Source organism: Panthera onca, chromosome A2 (genome assembly GCF_046562875.1).
Source record: "Panthera onca isolate mPanOnc1 chromosome A2, mPanOnc1 haplotype 2, whole genome shotgun sequence".
NCBI lineage: Eukaryota > Metazoa > Chordata > Mammalia > Carnivora > Felidae > Panthera > Panthera onca.
In genome coordinates this window covers 156,591,581-156,615,415 of record NC_138340.1, presented here as the reverse complement: position 1 = coordinate 156,615,415, position 23,835 = coordinate 156,591,581, and the positions used below count along the sequence as shown (strand labels likewise).

Here is a 23,835-nt window from a genome sequence, read left to right as displayed (position 1 = left end):
GGAGAGAAAGGGAGAGAGAGAATCCCAGGCAGGATTTAAAAAAATGTTTATTTATTTATTTTGAGAGAGAGAGAGCGAGCGAGCATGTGAGCTGGGGGAGGGGCAGAGAGAGAGGAGACAGAAAATCCCAAGCAGGCTCCACACTGTCAGCGCAGAGCCTGATGTGGGGCTCAAACTCACAAACCATGAAATCATGACCTGAGCCAAGGTTGTACTTAACTGACTGAGCCACCCAGACACCCCTTAACTTGATTCATACAGTTGTTGACATGTTAGTTGGCCCATGGGGATTTATCTTAGACAAATGAATACTTTAATATCCAATTATACTAATAAATTGGACGCACAGGGCTCTCAGTCACAGAAGAATTTTCTCTGTGGATCTCATGGGATCCAGAGAAGTCACTGTGCTCCATGAGAGCCACCCAGCCTCACCTTCTCAGGACAGTTGAAATGAATGGAAAAACGAAAAACTCATCTATTTATATGCAACAAAACAAACTACACAAAAGCAGACATCCACGAGGATGGAGTTAGTGTGTCTCTATCCAGTTTTGGGGCTATCTTAAGGGGTTACTTCACTCTAAGATGCCTCATTGTTCAGCCATTAAAGTTGTGCTTTTCCAGAGTTTCCTAAGCACGCTATTAATTAACTGGATTGATCTCCTACCTCCATTCAGCGTCTAGTTGGTTTAGGCAGAATGACATGCATTGCAGTCCTAGTTCTCTTGGGTTTCCAGGGGAGCAGAAAGTTCAAAGTGTGGGAGTCAGGTGGCTTGGATTTTAGTCCTGACTTTGAAACCAAATAGTTATTTGACCCTGCACAGATCCTACCTCTTACTAGATCAGTGACTTTTCACCAAGAAGGGAAGCTGGTGAAAACACTGGTTCCTAAGCTACACCACACCTAATAAATCAGAATGTCCATTGATGGTATTTTTAAGAACTCTCTGAGTGATCGTAATATTCAGCCAAGGCTGAGAACTACTGGCTTCCATTTCGGGTATCTATTCGTCTCTAACTTTCCAGTCTTAAGTCAGTCACTCTGGTCCTTTAGATTCCTGATGTGCTGTTTAGCAAAAGGGCATTGCTCTCTCATCAAATTTCCTTTTTGTCTCCTGAAGATTTCCTCCATCTTTCCTCTGCCTACCGAACCTAGACATTGTTATAGGTGTTAGAAATTCAACATGGTCTGAGCAAAATACACACTATCTCTCTGCCCTTTTGCAGTCTACAGACTGGTGTACATTAATTAAAAGAATAGATATTTCATTACAATCCATCATTGTTACAATTCACAATATTTTTTCCTCTGGTAAGGAAAAGGACAGGATGCTAAGAGAGCTTACAGCAGGCGCCTGGGCATGCTGAAAAGCCAGAGAAGGTTTCCCTGAGGAAGACACCTAAGCTGAGAGAGCTGGATACCAGTTAGAGGTGAAAAGTTAGTCCTAGGCAGAAAGAATGGACACACAAAAGCCCTGAGGCAGGAAGAACTTTGACAACATCTGAGGACTGAAAGAAGAGCTAGAACACAGGAGCCGCGGTGAGGGCCTCCAGATGAGATTGTCCACGTGGATCCTTCTCAAATCGTGAAGTGCCTTGTAGGCCATATTGAAGATTTTTCTCTCTATCCCAAAGGTAATGGGAAGCTGAGAAGGATTTAAAAAAAATTTTTGGTGTTTATTTATTTTTGATAGAACACAAGGCAGGGGAAGGAGAAGAGAGAGGAAGACACAGAACCCGAAGCAGGCTCCAGGCTCTGAGCTGTCAGCACAGAGCCTGATGTAGGACTCAAACTCACAAACTGTGAGATCATGACCAAGCTGCAGTCAGTCACCCAACCAACTGAGCCTCCTAGGTGCCCCTCAGAAGGACTTTAACTCGGGGAGGGACTTGACAGGACTTCTGGTTTAGAAAAATGTCTGTGTAGGATGGAGAATAGATTTGAAGGGGCCAGGTGGATGTGGGGAGACTAGTAAAGAGGCTGTTCTAGTTCAGCAAGTAAGAGATAATGGTGGCTTGGCCTGGGGATGTGCTGGGGGGTTGGCATCACTACTGTACAATGCATTTGGTGCAGGGAAGAAAGGAGAAGACTGTGGCAGGAATGACTCATAGGTTTCTGTTCATTTAAAAGCATGAAATCTTGCCATTTGCAATGACGTGGATGGAGCTTGAGAGTATCATGCCAAGAGAAATAAGCCAGTCAGAGAAAGACAAATACCTTGTGATGTCACTCAAAGGTGGAATTTAAGAAACAAAACAAAAGAAAAAAGAGATAAACCAAAAAGAAAAGAAAAAAACCCACTCTTAACTACAGAAGACAAACAGATAGTTAGCAGATGGGATGGGTAAAATGGGGAAATAAGAGTTCATCTATCTTGATGAGCCCTGGGTGATGTATAGAATTGTCGAATCACCATATTGTACTCCTGCAACTGATTTAACACTATATATTAACTAAACTAGAATTAAAATGTTTTAAAAGACGAAGAATAGAAAGTAACCCTGCCATAAGAAAGAATAACTAAGAAGACAGCAAACGAATAATTCAGAAATAATTTATTAAATATTTGCTTTGTGCGAAAAAAAAAGAAATTGTCCTCTACCTGTCATGGTCAGTGGGATTGATCTTTTCACATCATTACTCCTCACAAGCTCTGAAAAACCCAAAGCACCACAGCTATTTGAAAAACCCAACTGACCTCCAGCTCTACACAACTTTGTTCAGCGTTCCTAACCAACTTACTGTGAGACAAGCACAGCAAATTAAAGAAGAAAAGAGGCGAGGAGAAGTAGGGAGCCTGGTAGGTGAAAATAGCATCTAACTGAGCATCAAACTTAGTGCTTGCTTTGTGCACTTTACATGCATTTATCAGTGCTTGGGGGAGCTGGTTAAAATGCAGATTCTAGGAGGTTCCTGGGCTGCTTAGTTGAGTGTCCAACTCTTGATTTGGCTCAGATCATTATTCCAGGGTTGTGGGATGGAGCCCCGTGTCGGGCTCCATGCTGAGCATGGAGCCTGCTTAAGATGCTCTCTCATGTCTCCCTCTGCCCCTCTCCCCTACTTGCACTCTCTCTCTCACCCTCTGCCCCTCTCTTCTGCTTGTGTGAGTGCTCCCATTCTCTCTAAAATAGAAAATAAAGGGGCACCTGGGTGGCTCTGTCAGTTGTGCACCTGACTCTTGATTTCACCTCATGTCGTGATCTCACAGATTGTGAGTTTGAGCTCTGTCTTGGGATCTGTGCTGACAGCATGGAGCCTGCTTGTGATTCTCTGTTTCCTCTCTCTTCCCCTCCCTGCTCTCTCTCTCTCTCTCTCTCTCTCTCTCTCTCAAAAATAAATAAATAAATATTAAAATAAGTAAAATAAAAAATAGATTTATTTTTTATAAATAAATTTTATTTCCGCAGATTCTGACAATAAAGCTCCAGTGAGACCTGAGATTCCTAACTAGCTTTGGGAGAATGCTGATGTTGTAATTCTATGAACCACATTTTGGATGACAAAGCATTAGATCATTTAATCCATATAGATATCCTAATAATTAAAGAAAATCATCACCACTTTAAAGACAGTGAATCTGAAGCCAGAGAGCTTAAGTACTTTGGCAAAGACACTCAGCTAGTAAGAGCATCACTGGAATTGGGATTTTGGTCAGCTTTATTTCAGAACTTCACCTTTAAATACCAACTGAGGTCATTTCTCTATCCAGAGTGATGTGCCGAACACCAGTGTTCTTTCTTAGTGGACCCACTGCGTGAGAAACTCGTGTTCCCAGGCTTTGAGGGCTACCCACACTCACCTGTGTCCAGCTACAATTGATCTGTCCCTGCAAGACAAGGGACATGGAGTGTGAGGGGCAGCCTGGTTAGAAAATCCCTGAAACTCCTCATTATTAGCCATCAGGACTCTTTCTGGGCACTTCATTCCTTTGCAAGCTGGGGTCTTGGGGAGGTAGAGAAGGTCTAGGACTGGAATTTGACCACTGTTTCTGCTGTCTTCCCACCTCCTCTGGGTGGCCCATGCTCCCTGCCTGTCTCTGAGTGGTTCAGGTGACTTTGACTCTGCTATGCCCACCCGCTCTGGGCATTTCCTTCAAGGCAATGAGCTCAGTCAGCTGGTAAATGAGAGCAAGGCCATTAGGCTCACAATGAAGTATGAATGATCAGCCTCCTCAGGGGATTTGGCTGTTGACAACTCTGAAAATTCCAAGCCATATGATGATGTAAAGAATTCCAGTCATTATTGAAAGACATTTATTTTTAGAGTGGGGTGGAGTATTTTCTCAGTGCATTATTAGCCAGGCTTGCTTAGGTGACCTTGAGCTACGAATATGGAAATCCTGAAAAGGCCTAATTCATTGTGACCTTTTCCCCATATGCCTCCAGAGAGGTTTCCCAGTCCCACTTCCCGATTCTGTCTTTATCTCCCCTTTGCAACTTTCTGATCATGCTCAGCTTGCACCTGCCTTCTTATCCCCTCTTTTTCTTCCTTCTTTCTTTCAAATCAGTGGAACATCCACTACATGGTGCATTGTGGGTAAAAAGGAGTAGTACGTCCCTGCTCTCGGGGGACTCTGAGATTACCGGCGAGGCATTTGTGGTCTTTATGAAAAGATTGCAGTGTGCTGGGTGAGGTATGTAAGCAGAGTGGTGCCATGTGCCAATGGGAGAACCCCTGAGCGGGGTGTGGAGGGGCAGGAAAGGAGGCCCAGGAGGAATGCTGTGACCTGAGTCTTAAGGCTTAAGTAGATGTGAGCCAGTAAACTTATGGAGGAAGACATCCTAAGAAAAGGGCACAGTCCATGCAAAGGCCTGACTTAACAACCGAGAACCCCAATAGTTCGATGTGCCTGGAGCATCACACAGAATATGGGGACACAGAGGAGAAGCCAGACCAGCAAGGCTTCTGTACATCACGTTTGCTAGTCTGGCTCTTATTGTTCTTTATTCTCATCTAATCAAAAGAATTAGAAGAACACATGCACATGACTTGAAAATCACATGACAGGTATAATGAAGAGCAGCAGTGTGGGGGCCTCTCCTGACTCAATGTCTTATTCCCTGGAGGTAACCCAGGTTTTACCTCTTCAAGTTTTCATTCCTGTTGCTGTCTCCACGCTACTGAATAATATGCTTCCATCTTTATTCATTAATTAAATCTATACATTATTGGAATATAATGGGATTATTGTTGGAATATTTGGAATTTCTGCTATGGTAAAGATCTAGAGAGTGCCCTCCAATCTTATCTCCCCTTCATTTCTATTCTGAAGACTTCAGGGAACTAGGAATGGTAGTGAGCAGCTCAGCCATGTGATGCTACTTGCATTTTAGAAAGACCAGTCCAGAAGCATGGTGGATGGTGGGTTGAACGAGGGGAAATGGTTTCATGGTAAACCAGATGACAGATGCTGCAGGTTTGCATTAAGAGAGTAGTGCTGTGACTTGAGAATGGATGGGGGAAGCCTTTGAGAGAGAATTGAGAGACTGAATGTATAGGACCTTGAGAATGAGTGCCTCTTCTACTTTATTTTGTCGAACATGACCTTGATTCAAAATCCTTTCAGAAAGACCACACATCCCAAAAGCTGTGGATCAGCCTTTCAACAGAGACAGAAAATCTCGAATACAATCTCCAGAGAGTAAAATTCTCAAAATTTAAGGGAAAACTCATTTACCAGTTTAAGTTTAGGGTTCAATTCACAAAGGTAGTTAATTAAGAGGAAATTCTTATTATCAGTTCAATAGACACCAGTAAGTCATTTATAAAATTCAATGTTCCTGTCCGTTTTTTAAATGTTTATTTATTTATTTTGAGAGAGAGGGAGAGGCAGAGAGAGAGAGAGAGAGAGAGAGAGAGAGAGAGAGAGAAACCCAAGCAGGCTCTGCACTGTCAGCGCAGAGCCTGACCTCACAAACCGTGAGATCATGACCTGAGCTGAAATCAAGAGTTGGACGCTTAACCAACTGAGCCACCCAGGTGCCCCACTCCTGTCCATTTTTAAACCACTAAAATCTTTCTGAAAGATTTTACAAACAAAAGAGTATCTATTCCGAACCGAGAGCCTACGTTAAACACATGGTGTGAAACACTAGAATTCCTTTAAAATCAAAAGAAAAACAAAGTGTTTTAAAAGCCGAATAGTTCCTTTATTTTTTGATCTTTATTGATGTATAATTGACAAAGAAAATTGCAAGTTTCCTAAAGTATACATTGTGGTTATTTGGAATACGTACACACCATTAAAGGATCCCCACCATCTAGTTCATTAACACACTCATCACCTCACATATTTATCTTCGTTCTTTGCTTTTGATGAGAACAATTAAGTTCCATTCTCTTAGCAAATTTCAATTATATAATGCAGTGTAATTAACTACAGTCATGTTTTACATTAGATTCTTGGAGCCTATTCATGTTATAGCTGAGAGTTTGTGCCTTTTTACCAACTTCTCCCTATTTCTTTCACCCCACCGTCCCTTTTCTACACTCTGTTTCTGGAATTTTGACTTTTTTTCTTTCTTTCTTTCTTTTTTTTTTTTTTTAAGATTCCACATATAAGTGGTACCATGCAGTGTCTCTCTTCTCTGTTGGGCTTATTTTACTTAACATAATGCCCTCAAGGCCCATCCATGTTGTTGCAAATGGCAGCATTTCCTTCTTTTTTGTGGTTGAATAATATATATATATCTATATCTATATATCTATATATCTATATATATATATATATATATATATATATATCCCCCATATCTTCTTTATCCACTCATCTATTGATGGACAGTTCCTTTATATAGATGAGCCAAGGAAAAAAAGGTCGGTGGCAGTTCTTCAGACTACTAAACCAAGATACAAAGTTTTAAAAAGAATTCAAAGTTTTTGTACAAACACATATGCGGTTATTTTATTTCTACATTTAATATTATTTTGTTTCTGTATTTAATATACTTACCAGTTATTCCACTACTCACTACCTAATTCTCCAAAAGGAGTTGGAATGTTTTACAATTAAAGAGAGATGCTATAGGAACATTAAGATAAAGAAAAAGAAGGAGGCCCGTGAAGTGAATTTCAGGACAGAAGAGGGGGTATTCAGTTAGAGCTGAGGATTTAAACAAAACACAAAACAAAACAAAATAAAACCAACCTCTGAGCTTCCTTGGAAGCAAAGCAAAAGGGAAATTTCCCATTAGATGATAAAATAAAATTGACCAGTTTGTCAAGAGAACATCAATTCTCTAAACAACAACAGCAACAACAGCAGCAACATCAACAATAAAGTAACTGAAGTCTAGCCAAGTTTGTTAGATCACATTGCTCACCAACCACATAGACATCAGCTATTTTTTTGATCTCTCCTGGTCCCATATGATTTACCTGAAACATTTTCACCCTCTGTTGGTAAGTCTGGTTCTACTCTTCCATAAAGGTTATATCCTTGTCTTCTACTGAGCTGTCAGTTTCTGAATATCTGTGGGGCTCCTGGTGGGTACCTTCTTTATATCATAGATCACCTCCTACTACATAGCATCTCTTCCTATTTCAAAACTATGCCTCTCACTGGACCAGTGAATACACACTCCAAGTAGCCTGCTGAGGGATGCTCAGAGGTTCCAGTTTATCAGCAGAGCAGAGATGATTAGCATTCCTTATGCCTAATGAGGGATCACATCCTTCCTAGTTTAGATCATCAACTTTCCCACTGGCCTCAGGGACTCTCAACTCCGTTCTTGGGTGCACTACTCAGAGAGGTGACCTTAGAGAAGAGATTTCCTAAAATTTTGAAGTGTACCTGAATGTGTTGAAATTATTTGTACATTTCATGTGGGGATGACATATATACGAACACAGTTTTCTGGTAAGAGGGTCCACAGTCTTAATGATATTCTCCATAACCCTCCAAAAGTTGAGGATCAGTATTGCAGCATTCTTTCACTACATGTGTGTAATGTTGTAAGCCTTTTACTGTGAAACAACATGCCCAGAAGAAGGATGGTCTTCTTTTATCTTGACCTTAGGGCTGTACCTTCTACACCTACTGCTCAGGATAAGATGGGGACCCTTCCTCAAAACTAAAATCCATTCAGTGTCTCTAACCCTCTTTTCTGACCTTTTCTATATTACCACATCATAATATAATCATAACTATATCTATAGTGATTTATGGCTTATAAAGTACATCCAGATACATCCTCTAATTTAATATCTACAATAACACTAGGAATAAGCATTAGAGTCTCCATTTTTACAGATGAGAAACCTCAAACTCAGAGAGGTTTAGTGCCTTATTCAAGGTTCTGCTAAAACTGGTAGATTCTGGGCCTATTCTGGAATCTGAATTCTGTGAGGTGTTTATAGAGTAGTCTACCTTCCAAAGACCACATGAGATTGGAAAAGTTGGGCTTTCAACATAGCCAAAACCATCCCAAGCCAATAATGCCTCTTCCTGTTGGTTTAGTCTTCTTAACTTGATGCTGTGAAATGTGATTTCAGCCCCTTGGTACACACATCATAAATTACCACTCATAATATATATTATAGTGATTTGCTAGGGGGTGGCTCAAGTTATTTAGAATGTATATTAAGCCTTGAATACATAGGTTAATGGCCTGGTCATAGAATTAAGCACAATTGACAAATACAATGGCAGGGGAGGAGGGTAATGGTGGTGGTGAGGGGAAATTTGCTTCATCTGGGATGGACTTTAGTTGCTTTAGACCACCTGCCCCAAAAGACTTGATTCTCAATCCATCAAAAAATACTTCTTACTCCGAATTTACTCCCACAGGAGGCCTATGTGACTCAGCAGGATAAGATCCGTCTGGTGGGGGAACTGGTGACCATCACGGGGGCTGTGATCATCCTGCTCCTGGAGGTGAAGTACAACCAGGGTCCAAGCTGAGGCCATCCACCTGGGGCCCCAGACTGAACTGCAGTCCACATTGTCTTTTTGTTTTACTGGCCTTTTCCCAGATCCCGGACATCTTCAGGGTTGGTGCTTCTCGCTATTTTGGACAGACTATCCTTGGGGGACCGTTCCATGTCATCATGTGAGTGTCTCTTCCTTTCAGTCCCATGTCTTCCCTTGCCAGAATTGTTCCAGGTCTCTATTCACTCTTTGGGACCTAGACTTCAGCTGACTCTCACTTCTAGGGATTTTTTGCCCAGTGGGCTCATATGTGTGTTTTGGGTGTAAGGACTAAGCCTGAGTGGGTACCACCCAACTCATCACCATGCTAGAGGAGACCTGGAATATTTCCTCTCTCACTCCTTGTTCCCTGCCCCCTCCCCCAAGCATCACCTATGCCTGCATGGTGCTGGTGACCATGGTGATGCGGCTCTCCAACATGAACGGGGAGATGGTGCCCATGTCCATTGCCCTGGTGCTGGGTTGGTGCAGTGTTATGTACTTCGCTCGAGGATTCCAGATGCTTGGTCCCTTCACCATCATGATACAGAAGGTCAGTGCCTTCCCCAAAGATTCCTCTGGCTTCAGCAATAAGTCCTTTCCAGACAAAGGGAGGAGATGGAGCTAGGTGGCCTCCAGTTTAGCAGGATAGCTGCAGAGAAGCAGGTAGAGAAGGGTCATTCCAACCTCCCTCCCCTTCCCTTTCCTGTAGATGATTTTTGGAGACTTAATGCGCTTCTGCTGGCTGATGGCTGTGGTTATTCTGGGATTTGCCTCAGGTAAGAGCACTGTCCCCCCACACTACTAGGTCATGTGATCCAGTTCTCCAGAAAGTTCACTCACTCTTGCTCTCCGTTCTCATTTATACTCTCTTTCGCTTATTTCCCCCCGGTGGATATTGAGTCAAAAAGCACACTCATATCCATAGGATCAGGGTCACTTAAGATGACCTAGAAGGTAGATGATATGCTCTGAATTTATGGGCTAGTAACATTCATGTTGACTAACAGCCCAGGAAGATTTTTAAAGAAGAGATAGATAAAGGGCTTTGGAGAGACAGCGCCATTAAACAAGAAAGACTGGCCAGTTGTGGATCTCAGAAAACTATGTGGGCAAACAGAGTCAGTGCAATATTTAACTCTTCTGTCTCTACACTTCAAAAGAAGAAACACAGAGAATTCAATAACACATAGCATCCTTTTTTTTCTATGTGCATTTAAAATTGGGAGAAAAAGAAAGAAATCAAAAAGGAAGTACAGAAAATTATTTTGGAGAGTTTGAGGATGAGAAAGGAAAACAGAAGAAAAAGAGCTGTAAAGAGAGATTGGGGAAAGAGGGAGCAGGGACTTAGTCGCAGCCCAAGGCACACGTGGAATGTCAGGGTAGAGAGAGGAACACAGTGAGAAAATAACAGCCAGGATAGAGGATGAAGGCAGTGAGAAAGTAGGAGAAAGTTCTTATGGAAAGGCACTAAGAGGAAGGAAGAACAGTGAGATATGGCAACTCAAATCTAGTCTTCTGTGTCTGCAACCAAACATCCGTAAGACAAGGGGATGCCCTAGGCGCTATTTGAAGACCTCTCAACTCTAAAAGACGATGGCCTTTTAGAACAAAAGGCACTATTCTTGTCCTAGGAATTCTCATTTAACAGGAATTCCCACCAAACAGACCAAAAAAAAAAAAAAAAATACCCCAAGATCTGAGTTTATGAAAGGGTAAAACTGTGGTAGTCTTGCCTGTTTGGAGTATTCCTTACATATTCTTTCTCCCCACCCTCTACCCCATCTGCACACATCATGAATTACTGCTCACAACATGTGTGCATATAGTTACTCATTAAGCATATGTTATATATAGTATATGTATGTTATACAGTACATAGTATCATGACCTGCCAATTGAAGTCATAATGACAGAGTAGTTTTCTGTAGATGCCCTATACCCAGGATCTCCTAAATTGTCTCTTCTTGGTTGTTGTGCTTGCCTTGTCCATCAGTAAATAAAAAAGTGATGTTTTGTCATAGATACTATTTCCATCCTTGAGATCATTTAGTTTATATTTCAGTTCCCCACACAGAGAGAAGTCTTTTAAAGGTTCTAATGCTGTACTAATGTTCCAGGATGCCCAGTATCATCCAGTAGGCTACACACTGAGCAGACCTTTTCCATGATGATCCAAGCTCACCCAGGAACCTCAGAATGATGGATGGTCATCTAGGGGCCACTGAGATTTTTTTTTAAAGGTGCTTTTCTTTTGGCCATTTCATATGGTCAGTTCTTTAAAATTGTTGGAGATTCCATGCATTCTTGTAACAAATTACCTTTTATTTATTTTTTAATTAATTAATTAATTAATTAATTTTTAAATTTCCATCCAAGTTAGTTAGCATATAGTGCAACAATGATTTCAGGAGTAGATTCCTTAATGCCCATTACTCATTTAGCCTATCCCCCCTCCCACAACCCCTCCAGCAACCCTCTGTTTGTTCTCTATATTTGAGTCTCTTATGTACAAATTATCTTTTAAATATTCGATTTTCTAAGATGTGAAAAGCAGTTAGGTGACTTATTTTGTGTATATCTATCATATATATAATACACACACACACATTTTATGTACACATTTTGCTAAATGGCTGGGTGTTACCATTGTCCAGAGTAATGAACTTGGTCATAAGACATCTTAAGGCTAGCCGGGTCCACACATAAAGTGTGACTTACATGTACACAGTCATATATGTACATTTATGGGCGTGTATGTGTGCCTGCAAATGTGCAAATGTATGGAGATATAACCGGGCCCATGCTTATTGTGATAATTCCCTATTTCCCCATCTCCATGCCCACTTCCTGGGCGGAGCAGCGTTCTATGTCATTTTCCAGACAGAGGACCCATCCAACCTGGGGCAATTCTATGACTATCCCATGGCACTGTTCAGCACCTTTGAGCTTTTCCTCACCGTCATTGATGGGCCTGCCAACTACGAAGTGAACTTGCCCTTCATGTTTGGCATTGTCTACTTTGCCTTCACCATCATTGCCACGCTGCTCATGCTCAACCTGTTCATCGCCATGATGGGTGATACACACTGGCGGGTGGCCCATGAGCGGGATGAGCTCTGGAGGGCCCAGGTGAGTTTACTAGTGTTAGTCTTACTAAGGGGAAGAGAATGGAGAGAAAAATCAAAGTGGAAAATGTTATGCTACACGACTCTTAAGAGAGTCACAGAACAATCCAGTGTTGTCACCTCAACAAAGGTACATTTGGACAGAGGAGGAGATAAAAGGAGGGGTAATTTAACACCCAAGAGCTGAGGTGTTGATCACAGGGGAAAAGTAGATACAACAGTCAACCTCGAGCCCAGTGAGAACTAGAGACTGTCTTATATATTCTAGTGGGTTTTTTTTATTTTTGTAATTTTACTTATTTTTTTTAAGATTTTTAATTTCAAGTAATCTCTATACCCAGTATGGGTGCTTAACTGACTAAGCAAGCCAGGCATCAGCTATATATTCTAGTTTTAAATTTTAATTTTTAATCTTATCTTCTATTTGCTTCTCCCTGTTTCTCTATGATTTTTTCTATATATCAGTGAAGATAATATAATTTTAGAGTTGGAAGTATCTTTAGTGGTCCTGTAGTTGAGTTCTTACTCAGTGATTAGTTATTCATTGGTCAAAAGGTCATTTAATATCTTCTTTAATGCTGACTAGGACCTTCTTATTATCATATGGATTTGGGTAGTGGTTGGGAAGAAGAGAGCTTTTTCATATTTCAAAACTTTTTGTTATTAGAAATGTCCATGTTGCATGGAGCTGAAATCTATCTTTCTACAATTCCATTCTTTGGCCCCAGTCTTTTCTTTTAATATACACAGAACACACTCTTCTGTATGAACACCATCCAAAAATTTGAATACAGCTATAATTTATCCACTCAGACTTTCCATTCACTTAACAATAATTATGTAGAGCCTGTTATGTGTTGGGAAATGTCTGGGAGCTGGGGACACCAGCATGAATGCAACAGATGCCATCTGCGTATCATGGAGCCCACAGTCTGGTTGGGAAGACTGCCATTAAATAAAGGACTTCATGGAAGTCTGTAAAACTACAGTAGTAAAACTATCACACAGAAGTAGAAGATGCTAAGAACAGGACACAACAGAGGAGTCTGATTGCAAAGTTAGGAAATGCTTTCCTGATGGAGTGACATTTAAGATGAACTCCTAAACATGGGTAAGAATTATCCAGTTAAGGAGAATGACAGAAAAGGATAGAGGTTAGGATTTATATCAGTCAGGACTCTTGGCTATAGGGACAGAGAACCAAATGCAAACATACTTAAAAAAAAAAAAGAAAGAAAGAAAGAAAAGAAAAAGAAAAAGAAAAAGAAAAAGAAAAAGAAAAAGAAATAAATGGCATTGGAAGCAAGATGTGTTGGTCCTCGTAACTGGAAAGTTTAAAGAACTAAACTATCTTTAAGCATATCTGGCCAAAGTGTGTATTTCCATTTCAGTAACTACATCAGTTTCTCTGTTCTGCTCTCCTATCCAGTCTGCTCTCCTAAGTCAGTCTCTCCCATCACGTTGGTGAAATGTCTTCTAGAAGCTCCAAATTCCCAAAGGAGTGAACAGGTGTACTGTATTGCACAATTCCAAGGGCCCCATCTGTTGTATTCGCTGTGCCTTCTGATACTGTGCGAGGTGTAACCCCTCAAAGAGCATCTTCTCCCCCAAGAAGCCAGTCTAAGTTCCATCTCACTGCAACAGGTTTGAGCTATAGGTGCATCCTTGAATTTGAGGTTAAGGCCAAGGAGTGGTGATGGTGGTAGTGGAATTTAGGGGAGAATCAGCTAATCAGCTGGGGTGCAGTCCAGTCTACCCTAACTGATGGACAGAGTGGTGAAGTGACAATGGTCCAAGCAAAAGGGTTCTATTACCAGAACAAGGTGGGGGCCTACTGATGGCACAACAGGACACATAAATGTCCTTTTCAAGATAAAGGAGAGCTTCTATATAGGGAAAGGGAACACATGATTAAAAGTCCTGAGGTTAGGGGCACCTGGGTGGCTCAGTCGGTTAAGTGCTGGACTCTTGATTTCGGCTCAGGTCATAATCTCACAGTTTGTGGGTTCAAGCCCCGCATTGGGCTCTGCACTGACAGTGCAAAGCCTGCTTGGGATTCTCTCTCCTCTCTCTCTGTCCCTCCCCTGCTCATGTGCTCTCTTTCTCTCTCTCTCAAAAAAGATAAACTTTCAAAAAAAAAAAAGTCCTGATGTTGGAGGGAACTTGGTCCAACTAAGAAATCAAGTAGAAAAATACAACATGGGGAATTGGGCTACTTTAAGAATTGCTAGTTTCTTCAACTAACCAAGCTTTCTGCACTTGTTCATGCCTAAGAGATCATGGTCCTTTCAAAAGTAGAGTGTTCCTGATAGGATTGGAGTAATACAATATAAAGAGGGGTCATGCCTTCCCTTGCTTTGGACACTGTAGTAGAAATAGCACCTCAAATTGAGCCAGGTCTTGGGGCACCTGGGTGGCTCAATCATATAAGTGTCCAACTCTTGACTTCAGCTCAGGTCATGATCTCATGGTTTGTGGGTTCAAGCCCCACATTGGGTTCTGCACTGAGAGTGAAGAACCTGTTTGGGATTCTCTCCACCCCCTCCCTGCCCCTCCCCCACTCTTGAAAGAAAGGAAGAAAGAAAGAAAGAAAGAAAGAAAGAAACTAACTTAAAAAAAAATTGAGCCAGGTCTTTAAAGAAATATACATCTGGCCCTTATGAAGGTCATGATCTACTAGAACCCATGCATCTTTGTTATTCAACTTAATTAGTAAAGCCCCTTTACCACTTCCTGTACTTACCCAGATACTTTGTTCTTAAATATAAGTGTAGTACCTTACATTTGGTTCTCTTAAATTTCACATTATTGGTATTTGACTAGCATTCCAGTCTGGTGAGATCATTTTTATATGGCTTTTGTCACCTCACATTATTACATATCCCTCCCAGTTTTGTGTCACAGTCATATTTGATAAGCTTGTCTTCTATGTTTCATTTAAGTAATTAATGAGGGCTGGGCAAAGGACAGAACATGTGACATGCCACTAGAATTTTCCTTGCCAAGTTTGCAGTCATTAACCCACTCTTTTTCTTTGGAGGATATGGGTATTTAATTTGCTGCAAATTCCCTGAACACTAGCAGCGTCATTTCATCCCACAATCATAGAGATTCTATTTAATCATTTTATTTAAATCAAGATAACTAGTCTGGCTTTCCTATGAAAAAGCAAATGAGATTAGTTTGGACTGACTCATTTTCTATGAATGTGAATAGTAATGTAGGGGTCACAGTTTTATTCAAAACACTCATAAAATATTCTCTCTCCTTTTATGATGAGTGAGTAAAGCAGATAGCATGATGCCTGGCACAAGCTAGGGCATGGCTCAATGGCTGTCATCTCCCCAATTTCTGGTGTCCCCATCTGACAGATTCCTCTTTGTTCCCATGTTGGTGGCTTCTAGTGTTCCCTGAGACCTCATCACTCTTCCTGAGTTTCCTCTACCTCTCACTCCTCCCAGGTGGTGGCCACCACAGTGATGCTGGAGCGGAAGCTGCCTCGCTTCCTGTGGCCTCGCTCTGGGATCTGCGGGTACCAGTATGGGCTGGGGGACCGCTGGTTCCTGCGGTGAGTGACTGTGCATATGTATAAACTGCTAACAAGCATGAAGCCATGGGAGTAGGGTGCCCAGTTTCACATTTATCACACATATTTCCATTCCTGAGATCCCCAACTGGACCCAAAGGAGACATCATCACTCTATAAAGTGAGACTGCATTAGCCTGTTTAGGGGAGGGGGGTGGAGCCAACAGGGAGAGCGACAAGATGGCTGATAACTGATGCCAGGCTGTGAGTACATCAGGGTAGTAGTGTGTGTGAGGTTATATACGTGTCCATGCTCAGATGTGGGCATGGGCTACCCAACTTGTTCTAGTCTTGTTCCTCTCTGACCCCCATTTCTAGTAAATTCTTGCCTTGAACCTAACCTTCTCCATACTCTACCTTCAGCTCCTGACTTGGCTTTTCTTCTCTCTTGGTTTTCTCTTTCATATTCACAACCACACACACACACACACACACACACACACACACACACACCACTACCCTCCAAATCCTGATTGCTTACCTCTTTGGTCTCTATCCCACTTTACCCTTCATTCCACTGCTCTTCCCTTCATTTCATCCTAGGACTCTGGTCCCTTCCTTGCCCTGTCCTCTTGGTCCTGTTTCCTACAAGTGCTCTTCCCCTCTTTCCTCCTCATGGCCCTTTTTCCTTCACCTCACCTGAGTTCCTTCCCCTTTGCCCTCCTCAGAGTTGAGAACCACCATGATCAAAATCCTTTGCGAGTGCTTCGCTACGTGGAAGCTTTCAAGGGCTCAGACAAGGAGGATGGACAAGAGCAGCTTTCTGAGAAACAGCCCTCTGTTTCTGTGATCGAAAGTGGGACCCCAGCCAGAGCCTCTCTGGCCCCTCCAACGCCTTCCCTATCCCGGACCACATCTCACAGCAGCAGCAGCCACCGGGGCTGGGAGATCCTGCGTCGCAACACATTAGGACACGTGAATCTTGGGCTGGACCTTGGCGAGGGAGATGGAGAGGAAAATATCTATCATTTGTGATGAGGACCCCTGTTACTATTGGCCTGACAAACAGGTGGGCCTAAATGGAGGGAAGTATCTGATTGTTTTCCCTGTTAATCATGAGAGGGGATAGGCAGAATAATTCTTCAAGGTCATGTCTCATCCTTCACATCAGCATTTCTGGAGATGGGCAATGGACATCTGTTGTCCCACATATCTTCTGGTTTCCTGAAAGTCCCACATCTTGAGAAAAGAAGGTGTCTCTTAGAGCAAAGTTGGATTTAGCCATCAAAGACATGAACTAGGGATGCTAGACTAACATCTGGATCATCTTTCTTTCTGCCTCATGCAGGCACTAGAAAGTAGTGAGCGGTGAAGCCTGCTTGGTTCCACAAGGCTTAATGTGGGAAGATCCAGGCATGGCACTGAGGTTATGGCCCTTCCCTTTTCCCCTGTAGGACTCTCTCTCACCCTGCAACCAACCCCCAACTAGAAAACTGCAATAAGAAAGGTTCTTTATCCTTGCTTTATTTTTCAGAAATTTTATTGTGGGAAGATACACATCACATAAATTTACTATCTTAACCATATGTAGGTATACAATTCAGTGGCATTAGGTACATTTACACTGTTGCATAATGATAACTACTATTCATCCACAGGATGCTCTCATCATCTCAAACCAAAACTCTGGTACTCATTAAACATTAACTCCCCACTGTCCCCTCCACACAGTCCCTCATAACCAATATTCCACTCCACGTCTATGAATTTGACTACTCTAGGTACCTCATACAGGTGGAATCATTCAATATTAATCCTATTGTGTCTGGTTTATTTCACTTAGCATAATAGTTTCAAGATTCATCCTTGTTGTAGCAGGCATCAGAATTTTATTCCTTTTAAGGGTCAAATAATATTTCATTGTATGGATATATCACATTTTATTTATCCATTCATCCACTGATGGGTATTAGAGTTGTTTCCACCTTTTGGCTATTATGAGTAATACTTCTATGAACATTGGCATATAATTCTCTTCAAGTTCTTGCTTTCGATTTCTTTGGGTGTATCCTTAGCTGTGGAATGGCTTGGACTTATGGCAATTATTATTTAATTTTTTGAGGAACTGCCACACTTTGTTGTTTTTCTTTTCTTTCTTTCTTTCTTTCTTTCTTTCTTTCTTTCTTTCTTTCTTTCTTGTTTTCTCCTTCTCCTTCTTTTTGATAATAGCCATCCTAATGGATATGAAGTGGTATCTCATTGTGGTTTTGATTTGTATTTCCCCAATGACTAATGACAATGAACAGCTTTTCATATGCTTATTGGCCATTTGTATTTGGAGAAATATCTATCAAATCCTTCATCTATATTTTGGATTCTGTTTGTTTTTTGTTGTTTTTGAATTGTCTTATCCTTGCTTTTTGAGACTCAGAGTCTAAAGGGTTTGTATCTCATTTGTGTCTACATGTATTTTAAATAAGTGGTAAATTATGCCTTTTGTGCTTGAACAGCTCAATCATTTCTTTATGGGACTCTTCCCGGTCTGTCCCTCAGGTGGCTCATTAGCAGCTAATCACCCTTGTGCCTGGGGGTAGCAGATTTCTGGCTGTGTCTCCTGCAGCAGCCATCTTTTGCCCCCACCTCCCTCTTCCCCTGTGCTGAGTTTTGGGATGGACAGCAACAAAGCAGGATGGGCCATCCCTCTCCAGGGAGGAAAGTGGGAGCTAGGTGTCCAGGGCACCCAGTACCAGGCTCTTGACAACCTCCCTCTTGTCTCCAGTCCTTTACGTCTCACCTCAACCCTAATATCACCCTCACCCAAAAGCCATAATAACTTTTAAGAGGACTGTGGTCTGGAATAGCAAAGAGGTAAGTCGGATTTGTGAAACCACAGGCAGGTTCATCCAGATACTCATACAAAGCATAGATGAGTGTGGAACGGGGAGGAATCACACGAAGGTACAGGCACAGGGTCCTACACACTTGACCACCAGTGGCATGATTTCTAAAAGTGCTTAGTCATCATGACTCCTCTTATTTTCCTTACAATGGAAACACTTCCTCTCTTGTGTAAAGCTAAACTCTCATCTGAGTCCCAGATTCCGTTTCCTTTCTGTCTTTTCAGACAGCCATATCCATCGCTGTTCTCTCTATACTTCTCATTTGTATATCTCTTCTCCTCCCTCTCCACTAGTTCCGGGGATCAGCAAATAAGGATGCTCTATTCTTTCCCATCTCCAAAGAAATGGAAAACACCCTCCCTCAACCCTTCCTCCTTTCAGCTACTGCCCTATCTTTTCTAGTCCCTATTCAGGGCCAAACTTCTTAGAGAAGGCTTTATTGTCTATTGATCTCATGCTGAGTCCTCAACCCATTGTGATTTGACCTTGCCTCTCCAAGCTACTGACATCTATGAGGGAGGTTATCTACCTTTGGCTAAGCCCACTGAACAGTCTCAGTCTTGCTTGAACTGTCGGTAGCCTTCAGACTACTGTCGACCACTCGCTATCTCTCAGCATGTCAGTGCCATACACTCTTGTCACGCTGGCTGCTTCTCTTCTACAAATCTCTTAAACATTTTCGGTCCACAAGCCTCTCTGTTTTCCTCACCACCTGGGCAGTCTCACCTGCTTCTGTAGATTGTATTAACATGCACATGTTCATGACTCCCCATTCCCTATCTTCGGTTCACATCTGTCTCCTGAGCTCCAGGCATGAACAGCTTGGATGCCTATCTATCAGACAGCTGAACCTGGATATTTTACAGACACCTCAAACTCAACATGTCCCAAACTGAAAACTGAACAGCTTTTTTTCCTCACCAAACCTGCTCCTCCGCCAGAGTTCATGACCAAATAATAGGCAAAGTTGCCTAAGCCAGAACCTGGGTGTCGTCTTCAACATGTTTCTGTTGACTCTTAAATCCAGTAAATCTCAAATCTTGTGGATTCTGTTCCCTAAAACATCTGCTTCGCAAAGAATTAATTCTGGTTAGATAATGTAACACATAGCACAAAATTCAAAGAGCACGCAAGAAATACAGAGACAAAAAGCTTTCCTACTTCTGTGCTGGCCCCTTTGTTGTTCTTTCCAGGGACATTCACTAATAAAAGTGTATTTATCTTTCCAAGAATACTCTGTATATCCAAGCGTATGTATGTACATATTCTTCTTAAAAAGACATATAATGGCACAGTTTATTAGAAAAAAGTTTTTGCTTTTTTCACTTAATACAATTTGAAGATTATTCTATACCAGTATAAAACCTTCCAGTTGTCCCTGCCTCTCGGGACCCTACTGTACAGAAGGAGGTTCCTAACTGCTCTGTTTGTATGTAGTCTCGGTCTTCTTCAATCCATCACCCACACTATGGCCAGAATGATCTTTGTAAGATGCAAGTCCTACCCCTAAGTATGGTCCTTCTGGAAGCCTTCCATAAGCCAACGCTGGGCAACCCTCCAGCCTCCTCACACCTCTCTTCTCTCAGGCTCTATTTCACCAAGCTGGATTTCTATCAGTTCCTGGATAAGGCTGAGTTCTTCTTCTTCTTGGCCTTCACAGTCTCTAGAGCTTTCTACCTCCTTGCACTCTCCCTTCCATCTTTGTAACTTCTATTCATTTGTTGGTCTCAGCCTAACGGTCATACATTGGTTGTATGTGTAATTGTGGGGATGCCGACCCGTGGGCAAGGTTAAAGTCCATCTACTCTATGTTTCCAGACTACCTATGTTTTCTTTTTAATTACACACCCTGCACATTATTGTACTTATTTGTTCAATGTCTGTCTTCTTTAGTAGACTGTAAGTGCCACAAAGACAAAGATGGTGTCTATTTTATTCATCATTGTGTTCCCAGTGTCTGGTGTAATTCCTAGTACAATGTAGTATGCAATAAATATTCATTAACTAGATCTATGAATGATTGACCTGTTTTTATTCTAAGCTCTCTCACTGGCCACACTGGAGTCTTTTTTCACCTGTCAAAGGTGGCACAAAAATACTTGCCGTTCAGTGGGGTTGTAATAATTAAAGATAAGCACATAATATGGGTAGAAATGCTTTGGAAAGGAAAAAGAAGACAATGCAAATGTTAAGTGATCATTGGGAAATTTTTTCAGGTTAAATATACTTTGCATGTATGTGTGTGTGCGTGAGAGAGAGGGAGAGAGGGAGAGAGACAGCGTGAGAGACAGAGAAGAGAGAGGGAAGGAGGAGAAGGCTGGAGGAGGAGGAGGAGGAGGAAGAAGAGATGCGGAATATCATAAGGAAGAGAGAAAGGAGGGAAGAACCCCAGCAGCAAAGCTCTGGAACAGATCTTCCTGAACCTCTCGTGTGTGGTACCCTGTAAAGGAGCATTCGAGGTAACAGACAAGATCCCACACCTGCCCTCCGGAGCCCAGATGAGAAAGGAAAAGAAACACACACAGACATCGTCATACCAGCAGATGCAGCACGAGAACTGTGTGCTGAAGGGTTAAAATAGTTGGTGGATGTTTTGTGCCGCCAGGCAGATGCCAGCTTTATTTACGGGGATCCAGAGACAGGGACGGGGAACGGGGCGAAAGGAACACTGATGTTCCTGCCTCAGGAGTTCTTTGGGTACCCCGGAACCGTGACCGTTCTCCTTCCCGTCTCCTCCCCGCTGGCTACTTTAAAAGACAGAAAGCAGAAAACTCTTGCTCCTGTGTGCGCCTCACAGACCAGAGGCAGGGAGGCACGGGAGGTTTTGTGCTCCCAGGGATCACTGGACTTCAAAACTATGTCCCCACCCAGCCATTGGCAAAGTGTTTTTCTGACAAGTTTCTGGGTTCTGGTAAAGAATGGTGGTGTAGCCCCTGAGGGTTGGCCTGCCTGCAGCCTTGGGAAGGAAGGGCAGAGGTCGGTGTCCCTCCCTCGTGCTGCGCTGGGGAAATGCAAGATAAGGTCTGGGACAGAGACCCAGGAGAGGGGACAGCAGAACGGAGAGATGAGGGTAGTTAGCGCTGGCTCTGTAGGTGTCTGGGCAGAGACGCGCAGAGAGACGGAGCTGGACGAAGGGCACACTATGGGCCCTGGCACATCCGAGACCTCTCAGTGGACAGGGTGTCAACGGTCATTGTCAGAGGCTAATGAAGGAAAAATGAGAAATGTGCAAGGAAAGGAATACTTTGACCAGTACACTGAGTGCTGTCACACCGACAGGAGAGGCTGGGTAACGTGGCCCCTCTCTGCTGGGGGCAGGGGGGTGCAGCCAGACAGGAGCCACCTGGGGCAGGACTGGACACACCCGCCTTTGTCTGTGCCACCTCTTTGTTAACCCTGGCACTGGGGAGGCGGCAGTTATGGCCATGAGGCCCCAGGGAACGAGGCTTGTGCAAGGCCAGGCTGCAGCTGGAGGGAGTGACTGTGGGTCCCCGCTGGGGTCAGTGCCCTGCTGGGCTCCTTGGAGGGGGGATCCGTGCGTCTGTGGGCGTGCACATGCGCGGGGATGGCTCTCAAAGCACCACTCTCTACCAGGAGTTTTTCGTCCCTTCCAGCCCTTCTGTTGGACATGCTCCCCTAACTGCTTCACGACCAGGCTGTGGAGCCCTTTAGGGATGACATGGGCAGGTGAAACCTGATTTCAGTTCCCCCTCCCCGCCCCCCGCCCCGCTGCTGGAGTATTAGCTGATGACTTGTGCCATGTCCACCTGCCATGTCCCTGACAGTAATATCAGCACACATAGGAGAGCGCGTGGCTCACTAAGATCTTACTGCTGTCACGGGTTGTCACGGCAGTATCCCTGCCTTCCCCTAGTTCGCTTCTCCTAGGCTCTCGCTCCCTCTGCTGTTCCTCCACCCTAACTGAGCACCTCCTTCCGATTAAGAGATAACAAGGTCAGGGAAAGAGGCAGATAAACCAGTGACTGTGGCTCCATGAGGTGACCCGTGACCGGGTCCTTAGAGGTTCTCTCCACCCTGGGTCAGAGGGCATCACCCCCAGATGGGTGGCTGGGCCTCTCCTCCCAGGGACTCCCAGACTCCAACACCTGCTCTTTCCGCATCAACCAGGTGCAGAGAGGACAGTGGCAAATTGTTCTTCCTTTGCTGGCAGGACGAGGAAGTGTCTGCCTCCTCACCTTCTCTCTCCCTCCAAGCGTGAGCCTGGTGGGCAAGAAGACAGCCCCCCGGGGTCCCAGTGGCCTCTGTCCCAGCACCCTCTAGACCTTAGGTCAGGGGTCACCGGCTCCCCCTGAGTCCCAGGCCAGCTGGAAGGGGGCGCTCAGGGTCGGAGGGAAGGGCTTCCCAATACACACCACACCCTCCCCTTCACTCCAGCTGCTGACTCCCCACCTTTTGCAGGCTAATGAATCTTCCAAGGGCGGAAGTCATTTTCTCTTTGTGTGTGTGTGGGGGGGCTGGGGTTTAACAAACACCCTCCCTCCTCCCGGGACACACACATACACACACAGGGTTCCCTGCCACATCTCCTTGTTCCCTGGTCACCTCCCCGGCCCCTTTCTGCACACGGACAGACCCACCTCTGCCTTGGGGACCTAGAGATAGGAAGTGTACCCACTAAATAGCTTGCAATTTCCTTGGCACAGATCATTCTCCATAAGACACAATTCAGCATATATTGTACCCCAGGTACTCCGATGGGGAGAAAGAAGACACGTTGTGCTTTAACCTCATCCTGTGGGCTCTGCCCACAGGGGAGACGGGCAGGTGAGGGGCCGCGTGGATGCAGCACCATGCTTTACACAAGGGGATGAAGACCGGAGATGGAGTGGAGGTGGGACCGGCCCTGGGAGAGTGGGGACGGGTGCAGAGCGAGGACAAGAGAATGTGATTTTGAGTTGAGCTTCAAGGGATGAGCAGGAACCTATGAGCCGGATAATTAACGGGAAGCGTCCTCCCCAGCTGGGGCAGGACTGATGCGGTGACAAGGCCTGGTATAAGGGAGATGCCACAGACCCTGTTTCCTCCCTACTCAGTTCAACGGTGAGCAAAGGAGTTCCACGGAACCGTCTCTTTGGGAGGGCCGGGGGGTGTGGGGTGAGGCCCATGGGATGAACAGCACAGAAACCCACCCTGTGCAGATGGCAACAGCCTGAGGTTGGATCTGCTCCGGTGCCCCAGGTGGAGGGGGGGGGATTTGCCCACGAGAGGATAGGCTGGCGACTGAAAGGGCTCCCTGACACAAAAACAGAAGAGAGGGACGAAGGATCAGGAACGGAGGCTATCACCATGCATTCACCGTGGCCGGGAGCCCCACCGGGCTCACCCTGTGCTCACAGGGAGCCTGCATG

At 43.8% G+C, this 23,835-nt stretch overlaps 1 protein-coding gene across 1 annotated transcript in view; it reads left to right on the top strand.

Annotated features, from left to right (window-relative positions):
* The window catches only part of TRPV5 (transient receptor potential cation channel subfamily V member 5), a 33,150-nt gene extending 12,675 nt beyond the window's left edge, over positions 1-20,475 (top strand). The window contains exons 9-15 of the mRNA XM_078438434.2: positions 8,793-8,879; positions 8,978-9,054; positions 9,300-9,465; positions 9,625-9,691; positions 11,776-12,044; positions 15,502-15,608; positions 16,295-20,475. Coding sequence (XP_078294560.1) covers positions 8,793-8,879; positions 8,978-9,054; positions 9,300-9,465; positions 9,625-9,691; positions 11,776-12,044; positions 15,502-15,608; positions 16,295-16,601 — 1,080 coding nt within the window. The 3' untranslated portion in view covers positions 16,602-20,475. The remainder of the gene's footprint in view (positions 1-8,792; positions 8,880-8,977; positions 9,055-9,299; positions 9,466-9,624; positions 9,692-11,775; positions 12,045-15,501; positions 15,609-16,294) is intronic.
* Positions 20,476-23,835: the final 3,360 nt, after the last annotated feature.